The sequence below is a fragment of the Triticum aestivum genome, chromosome 2D (genome assembly GCF_018294505.1).
Source record: "Triticum aestivum cultivar Chinese Spring chromosome 2D, IWGSC CS RefSeq v2.1, whole genome shotgun sequence".
Classification (NCBI taxonomy): Eukaryota; Viridiplantae; Streptophyta; class Magnoliopsida; order Poales; family Poaceae; genus Triticum; species Triticum aestivum.
In genome coordinates, this window is record NC_057799.1 from 149,748,798 (window position 1) to 149,757,440 (window position 8,643).

The window sequence follows — 8,643 nt, forward strand, 5'->3', positions numbered from 1 at the left end:
CAATATATAAGGAAAATATTGTCGACCCAAGTATAGCCGAAGGAAGGGTGTGGCACCCTCTCTCTCGCCTGCCTTGCACGAGAACGAACCGGAGACAGGGGTGGTTGCCAACCTGCCATGCCGGGTCGGATCGGGAAACGCCGTTTGACGCACGCGTTCCGCGCACCGAGGACCACATGGCCACATATGCCCCCTGCCATCTTTCAAGCACCGAAACGAGGCACAAAATAGAACCTTAGCTGCACCAGACTTTGGACGAGGCGGTGTAGCCGCAAGGAAGGATATCTCGGCATTCATTTCGACCTTATCTGTCGATCGCCGTGACGACGCGTCACGCCTTACACGAGTCGGCCGCCGCAGGTAGCCCACGGGAAACGCGAGAGCGGTCCGGCCCCGGCGCGCATAATAAAAGGCCGACCGGCCGGTCTCGGACGCCCCTCGCTTTCAGCCCCAGCCGTCGCCGTCTCCCAAGTTCCTCCGCAGGCCCCCGCTCCACGCCTCTGACCCTCTCCCCGTCTTCAGCCGCGTCCCGGCTGTCGGCGACCCGCCGACGGTCCCGTCGTCGTCGTCGTCGCCATGGTTAGTAGCCCCGCCTCCCCTCTTCCGCGTCTCCCCGCCATGGTTAGCGTTGCCTGCTCGGCTCTGTCGAGAGGAATCTGTCTGCGTGTGTCGGCGTTTAGTCGGAGAGCTATTGTGGCAGATCCGGCGTGCCGTTCGACCGTGGCCCTTTTCAGGAGGCTAGCCCCGCGTGTTTTGTTGTCCGATTGGATGAATCGACGGTTTTATCTTTGGATTTTTCTTGGACAGGACCTGACTAGAGTATTGTATTGTATATGTAGATTCTCTTGTGTGTGTGGAAGAAAAGAACATTCGCTTTAGGAGGATCTAACTTTTTAAAAGGATGCACTCTTTTCGTAGGCATTTTCTAGCGAGTTCTTTGTATTAACCCTTGTCTATGCTTTAGATCTCGTCAATATCACGTGAAGATATCTTAGCACTGTATCTGTGGAGGTGTTCGTGGATACAAGTTATATTTTTAATTAAAAAAAAGATGTGCAAGTTTTGCTTGAAGATCTGCGTCTGTATATGCAGTTTGTGCTATGCATACGTTTGCGTGGCTTCCTGCAGTTCAGATTGTTGGTTTCTGTGCATTGCTTCAATGGTTGATGCGTTCTCTCCATCAATCTTTCAAATATGTGTGGTAACATGTCTTTTATTGCACCCTAGCAAAGTTTCAACTTTATACTTTAGTATATATACTCCTAAGTAGTGTGCCAGGGGTTGAATGGTTCCAGATTATTAATGATCTATGCCTATTTTGGACGAGTTTTTGCAATATCATTACTCGGCGGCGATGGACGGTTCACCTCCTTGGTCGCTCCTGATGTGAGCCTTTAGATCTGTTACTAACGGCTGAGATGATGATCTTTTCTACTGCCAAAGTTAGAATATAATTACCCGCAACTGCCACTAATAATATACAGTAGTAACTGATGAGGGTATTGCATAGGCTAATTTTAGCATCATGTTTTCGTTACATTTTGGGGCTAATGTGTTGATCCGTAAGAAACTAACTTATTATTGGGTAATCTAATTTGATGTTCCTATCAATGCATGGATATTTAGCTCGCATTTAGAAAATGGCAAACTGCAAGTGGGTTCACTGCACTTTTTTGTTGAAAGGTGACATTTGTGTATTTCAGAATCTAAAGAAACCTAGAAGTTTGACCGCATTTCTGTGGGTTAGCCATCCGATTTGGTCAATGATATCAAGCAATTTTATTATGTACTCCTTTCTTCACTTGCTTCTCTTGATTTTGATGCTTGCCACCATAGAATATTTTTGGCTCATCGAGAGAGTATTTATTAATTTACCCATTCAATTAATGTGTAGACTATGTCCGGTTCTAACCTTTCACAAATTATAATATATTATATGTTTTTATTATAGTTGGTTTATTATTTATATTAGGACTCTTAGATTTTGAATTAAGATCTAACAACTAGTGATTGCTCTTAATTAGAGTTTACTAAATTGAGAGCTAGATGTTTTTTTTGTATGTGATTCTGGCCTATTTCTATATTTTCCCCACGAGCTTTGTCATTGCTTTTGTTAACTTGATAATAATAGATCAAGAAAAAGGAACAGATGTCATAGTTCATTGAGTAAACCTTAACTTTACAGTTTTACTATATTTACGAGTCAATTCTAAAAGTCTACCTTGCTCGTCCATACCTGTTACGTTCTTCCTAACGGACAAATCAAACTCTTTCCCCTTGGCAAATCGGATAAATCATCTACCCAAATGAGAAGCAAAGAATAGGTAACACCTAAACCATCGAAAATAGGACGCAGATGGGCTTCAGTTAGCTCGTGATGGCATCATAGGGCTTACGTTCATTAGTCTTTGCTGTATGGCTAAAAGTTGCAGTTTGTACTGTATAGCATTACTAGCATCGAGTATGGAATTAGTGTGTTGTTCTTGAAACTATTTAACATCATTATGAATGTTATTTCGTTGACTCAATATCCAAAATAAACAATGCTTATGTGCTACCTTTTTACTGATTTTTTTGTGCAGACTACCTCAAGACGTGTTGCTGATAGGAAAATTGCAGTATTTGAGAAGAATATCACGAAGAGGGGTTCTGTTCCCGAGACAGTCAAGAAAGGAAATGATTATCCTGTTGGACCTATCGTGCTTGGATTTTTTGTCTTCGTTGTTGTTGGGTCATGTAAGTCTCTGCATTTATGTTGTTATGTTTGAGTTGTTGATCGTACACTCCAGTTGTTCGGTATGTCAGCTTACCAACCAAAATATCTCTGAACAATTTTCTTCAAATAACTGGACCAACTAAAACACAATCCTGATAAGTTTTTACTCGTAGGAAAATAGTCCCTCCATCGCATAATAGTTGTCACTCAAACGGATGTATTTAGTATTGAACTATGTCTAGATACATTCATTTCAGCGACAACTAATATGGGACGGAGGGAGTAACATGCAAGTCTTTTAGTAAATGCACAGAGCTCTTATGTTTTATGGAAATTTGATTGTGCTAAACTGCTACTCCCTCCGTTCCAAAATACTTGACTTCCATTTGTCCAAAAATGGATGTACCTATATACTAAAACATGTCTAGATACATCTATATTTTGACAAATGGAAGGCATGTATTATGGAACGGAGGGAGTATGTTAGTAGAGGCAGAACTGGTAGCCTTGTGATAAACTGCTATCTTTATAGAGAACATAACTTGCAATCTTAAAGCAGCATGGCAGTAGTGAACTACACCATTGTTTTGTATTTAAAAATGTTGAAACTGTAACCCTGTTCGGATTGATTCACGTATGGTCCCATGGTTTACTCCTGGTGTGTTTGGAAGCTAATATTACCATCCATGGGGCATTAGCTACTATCTAATCTGACGCAAAGCAATAATTTATTTTTCTAAATATCATAGAACTTCTGAATCACATTAAAGAGTTCTGAAATGGTCAACCAATGGAAACTATTGAAAGTTATTTCACTCTGCAAATGAGAAACCCTGCTGCTATTTGGGTCTTCGTCAATAGCATCAACAGTTACTTCAAATTACTTGGTCATAGATTTATGAACTATTGTCTTGTGGACTCTTTTCTCCATGCAGCTCTGTTCCAGATCATCAGGACAGCCTCAAACGCCGGTCTCTTCTGAGTAGATTGGTGCTATGCTTATAGTGACCATGAACAGGGCTGTCATATGCAGTTGGTTGTCGGTTTAAAACTAGAACTGAATGAGATAGCTGGTACTCTTGTGATGCTTGTTATACCTCTTACCATTGTACTTGGTGGAGTTTAAGTTATATGGAGATCGTCATACCATTGGACTGCTAATCTGTGTTGCTCGGGGCCTCATGCCATTGGAAATGTTCCAATTTATATCCAGTTATAATTTGCTTTGCATATTTGATTTGAATGCGTTTGGTTGGTCTTAGTCGTCTTCGTGGCAATCTACTGACTCGAGATTTACAATGGGCCATAGGGCGCTGTCCCTTGGCACTCGTTCCCATTTCGCCCAAATTTTTCCAAGTGGAGGATATAGATTAATATTGAGATCAAGCACCGTGCGCATGTGGGGATCCGGTCAACTTGAGAAGATCAATCCCCAAAGCAACGACCCAGGTTATTTTTAGGGGATGTATCTTCTTAAATCTTCCTTGCTTAGAAGGACTCCATGATATGGTACAATTATTTACGGCATACGGTACAATACTATCTCTGACCCGGTCTGGTTGCACTGGTCACTGGACCTTCTCAGCCTACACTTACTCCCTGGTAATCAGGGTAGTTAAGGTAGTTGTTACTACACTTACTCCAGGGAGTAATAGTCAACCACTTGGGAGAGTGGGGGAGGGTTTCTTGGGCGTGTGATACTTGGTTTCCGGAGGAGTTGGTTAAAAGAAGTTTCGGTATGAGTTCGTTGCATGGCGGTTTAGATTAGTGCAACTGCGTCAGTCATGGAGGGGAGATGAGAAAGGTCGGAACTCCACCTTCCCAGACAGATCCTTGCCGTAGAGCTCATGTCTTTGGCGCAAGGACGCCAGGAATCCACCGTGCGTGATGCCTAAAGGCGGATTTGTGTGGAGGGGTTCATTCTGCGGGAATGAAGAGGATTGGCGGAGTCGAGGGATTCTTCTCTCACAGCTGAAATGCTGATCCAACTATCTTACTCAGGTTCGTAGACAAATGCCAACCTGCAGGTCCGGCATTCGCCTCTCTTTCTTTCTTTGGATCCAGTTCGTTGTGAAGAGGTGATAATTTTTTTTTGAAATAGTATAGGTGTAGGTGGCATGCACGGCGCGGCACGCCGGAATGAGTTGATCAATTAACAATTTCCACGCTGCTCACACTTCTTGACCTCATCTTGTTACGTGATCACCACCAATGTGCAGAGTACCTGACGGAAGGGTCACCGGAGTTGGCCTGATTCCCCGGAGATGGCGAAGCCCGGAAGGCGCCCTGTAAACAAGTATGCATTTGCCACCACCGTGCTATCGACTGCCACACCCCTCTTCTTGGGCTACGGTGAGAATCAACTCCCACGCATGCAAGTGTATATGGCTCCGTGTTGTCCATTGCCACACTGCTCAATTTCCAAGCACGTGTCGACGCAGACCTGGCCATGGTGAGCAGCACGGCCGTGCTCGCGGAGGCCGACCTGAGGCTCCTGGCGTGCGTCGTCGTGCTCTCTTCCCTCGTGGGCGCGCTCACATCCTTGGTAGCGCAGTGCTTCCTGGGTGATCGCCGCACCGTCCTCCTGTCCGCCGTGGTGCTCTGCGTGGGCGCACTCACCAGGGGGCTCGCCGCCGGCCCCGCGGCGTTCACGGCCGGTGTCTTCGTCAACGGCATCGGCATGGGCCAGGCGCTCATGATCGTCCCGGCGTACGTAGCCGAGCTCTGTCCCTCCTCGCTGCGCGGCGCCCTCACCTCCCACCCGGACGGCTTCGTGTACCTCGGCTGCATCCTCGGTTCCCTCTGCTACTCCACGGGCTTCGTGAAGCTCCCGGCGAACCTCGCCTGGTGTCTGACCATAGTCTCCGGAACGGCCGTTCCGGCCTCGCTCACCTGCGCCGTCCTTCTCATGCCGGAGTCGCCCCGGTGGCTCGTGGCCAGGGACCAGATGACCAAGGCCCGGCGCGTGCTCTCCAGGACGTCCGCGACGCTGGAGGAGGCAGAGCTCCGTTGGCTTGAGATAAAAGCCGAGCTCGGCGCACCGCACGATGGCATCGAAGAGACGGTGGCGACGTCGGTCAGACGTAAACGGTGGAAGAAGGAGTGCGCGATATGGAGGGAGCTGCTGGCGAGGCCGACGGAGCCTCTCCCCCGCGCGATCGTCAGCGCGCTGGTCGCCAAGGTCTTCGCGTCCGGCATGGGGCGCATGTCCCAGTACGTGCAGCGCGGCTTCCTCGACGTCGGCGTCTCGTCGGCCCGGCAGACGCGGAGGGCGCTGCTGGCGTTCGGGATCGCCGTGGTGATGTCCTTCTCCGTGTCGCTGGTCCTCGTGGAGCTCGGCTTGCTGCTGGTGACGGCACTCGCAGGTAGCCGCGCGCCGTCCCACCCACCGCCTCACCGCTGCGGCGGCCACGTCGGCATGACACGGCGGCAAGAGCAGCTGAAGCGGTCGAGGGGGCTGTCCGCGACCATGCTGCTGTCGCTGATAGCGCTGGTGTGGATCGCGCCCGGGCCAGCGCAGTGGGCGGACGAACCGTCGCCGTCATCGTCCGGCAGCAGCCGGTGGGTGTGGGCGGCGACGGCCGTGGTGAAGAGGGCGTCGGTCTTTTGGAGCTTCGCGAGGGCGTACGGTGCCAGCTCCGTCCCCGTGCAATGGAGCTTGCTCGTTTGCCCCGCGGTCGGCGTGCTCGTGTGGTTCTTCTTTTGTGCGTGCCTCCTTGGCGCGAGGAGGAGGCGAGCCAGTTTCATTCACGTTCGGTCTTTCCCAATAAGCACGTCCGCCGCTAGTCTAGCGAGCTTGGTCCACGGCTGAACGGGCGATGGCACCAGAGGCAAGTAGGATGGCTTCCGCCGGCTGTTGGCGGCACGATGCTAGCGATTGCATTCTTGCATTTTCTCCTGTGCTGACGAGGACCGGAGAGCATGCAGTCGGTGCCTCGTGGATGTTCGTGCGGGAACGGAAAAATGTTGGAAATTTGAGAACACAAAGTTCTTGAGTGTGCATATTATATATTAAAAAAGAAAGGCAAAGAGTGCTTCCACCATGAGTTTACATACACCTCAATACAACACCACTCCTCACTACTCATTCACCGCTCTAACCTAAGGAAGAAAGGGTCCATGTTGCCTTTAAACTTGCCCACAATGGACCATACCCTTCCTTCCGATAAAATTCTACCGAGGAGTTCACTCATCGAGGGCGAGGCCCCATCGAAAACAATAGCGTTTCTGTGCTTCCACAACTCCCACATAGTTAGTACCAAGATCGTGTGGAGATCCTTCTTGCGTATGTTACTTGGTGCTTGCTTGCCGACAAGCTACTCGCGGATGGAATCACGCGCCGTTGGCGACCACTCCGGCTTGCCCAAAGCCTCACAAATCACCGCCCATGTCGATCTAGCAAACACACACGTTAGTGGGACATGATTTGTAGTTTCATCCTCCTGGTCACATAGGAGGCAAGCGTCTTGGTGCGGCAGCCCTCTTCGTGCAAGACGATCCGACGTCCAGCACCTATCCTTGAGCGCGAGCCATGTGAAGAATTTGCATGTAGTTGGTGCCCGACACTTCCAAGTTAACTCCGACATGGGATCCACCATCCTTCCCCAGAACTTAGCCGCATAGGCCGACCGCACCGAGTAGTGGCCATTGGTCTCCCATGCCCAAGAGATCGAGTCCGGCATATCCGCAACTGGCTCCCACGTGCTGACTCTAATCCATTGTTTGAGGAACTCATGCAGTGCTTCAATCCCAAGGTCGGGACCCACATCCGCGGCCCATGACCTATCTTTGATGGCCGGTCCAACCTTCCGGTATGATCTTATCCGTGCAGGAATCCTGTCATATATCCTAGGCGCGATCTCTTGCACCCTCGTTACGCCAATCCGCCTATCCTCCCAGAACAAAGTATTGAGGCCACAGTATGCATCACACGTCGTTGCAGCCAAAAAGAGCAGCTTCGCTTCCTTAGGGACTCTTATCTTGAACTCACTCCACGGTCTAGTCGTGTCCACCCGTTGGAGCCATGGCCATCTAGCTTGCATTGCCACATTAAGCCATCTGAGGTTCGGTATCCCTAGGCCACCAGCCCACTTCGGTGTACACACGGAATCCCAGGCAACCGCACAATTGCCACAGTTCGCAGTCTCCCTTCTGCACCATAAGAAACCTCTACACACCTTGTTCATCGCAGCTATAGTCTTCATCGGTAGATCTAGCGCCATCATGGCATGAATGGGCATGGCGCAGAGCACTGATTGAACCAAGGTGAGCCGGTCACTCTTCGGCATTAATGCTGCTTTCCACTTGGGTAGGCAGTTCTTCATATGATCAAACTAGGTATTGCAACTGTGCTGCGAATTGCTTTCTCAAAGTCAATGGTAGCCCAGTGTATTTGATTGGAAACGATCCTCTCGTGCAACCCAGCTGCCCACAGGCCATGTCAATTTCCTGAGCACTGCATCTAATAGGAAGGGCCGCCGATTTGTGCATGTTAATTCGTAGGCCTGACGCCTCCCCAAACATCTCCAATATGTTGTTGCAAACCTGAAGCTCCACCGTCCCGGGCTTGATGAAAACGACCACATCATCCGCAAAGATGGACAGACGCTGCCTCATGCCTGACCGCGCCAAGGGCTCCAAAACTCCTCTGCTCGTAGCCCGCTCAAACAACCGATGCAGTGGCTCCATAGTAAGGATAAAATGCATTGGTGAAATTGGGTCCCCTTGCCTCAGCCCCTTGCAGTTGTAGATCGTATCTCCGGGGTCTCCATTCACCATTACCTTGGTGGTAGATGTCGAGAGAATACCGCAAATCCATGACCTCCACCTAGGTCCAAAACCCATTTGCTGCATCACTTCAAGTAGGAAGGGCCACTGGACAGAATCAAAAGGTTTGGATATGTCAAGCTTAAGTAGCACCGCTGGTA

General features: G+C 49.3%; 1 protein-coding gene across 3 annotated transcripts; it reads left to right on the forward strand.

Annotated features, from left to right (window-relative positions):
* Positions 1-214: 214 nt before the first annotated feature.
* Positions 215-6,754, forward strand: LOC123052282 (stress-associated endoplasmic reticulum protein 2). Of its 3 annotated transcripts, none has more exons than XM_044475412.1 (5): positions 215-579; positions 2,583-2,736; positions 3,652-4,717; positions 4,823-5,068; positions 5,158-6,754. In XM_044475412.1, the coding sequence occupies exons 4-5, from the start codon at positions 4,981-4,983 to the stop codon at positions 6,525-6,527; spliced, it is 1,458 nt and encodes a 485-aa protein (XP_044331347.1). In that variant the 5' UTR covers positions 215-579; positions 2,583-2,736; positions 3,652-4,717; positions 4,823-4,980; the 3' UTR covers positions 6,528-6,754. The 3 variants fall into 3 exon arrangements, with proteins under 3 accessions (XP_044331347.1, XP_044331346.1, XP_044331348.1); XM_044475411.1 differs by having other exon boundaries at positions 216-579; positions 4,936-5,068; XM_044475413.1 differs by lacking the exons at positions 4,823-5,068; positions 5,158-6,754 and having other exon boundaries at positions 285-579; positions 3,652-3,946.
* The last annotated feature ends 1,889 nt before the right edge of the window (positions 6,755-8,643 follow it).

What these genes read in the sequence shown, in the direction of transcription:
- LOC123052282 (XM_044475412.1), top strand. Translation starts at nt 4,981, where the DNA reads ATGGCGAAGCCCGGAAGGCGCCCTGTAAACAAGTATGCATTTGCCACC. An exon ending in ACCCCTCTTCTTGGGCTACG is followed by an intron (nt 5,069 to 5,157) that starts GTGAGAATCAAC and finishes GTGTCGACGCAG; the next exon opens with ACCTGGCCATGGTGAGCAGC.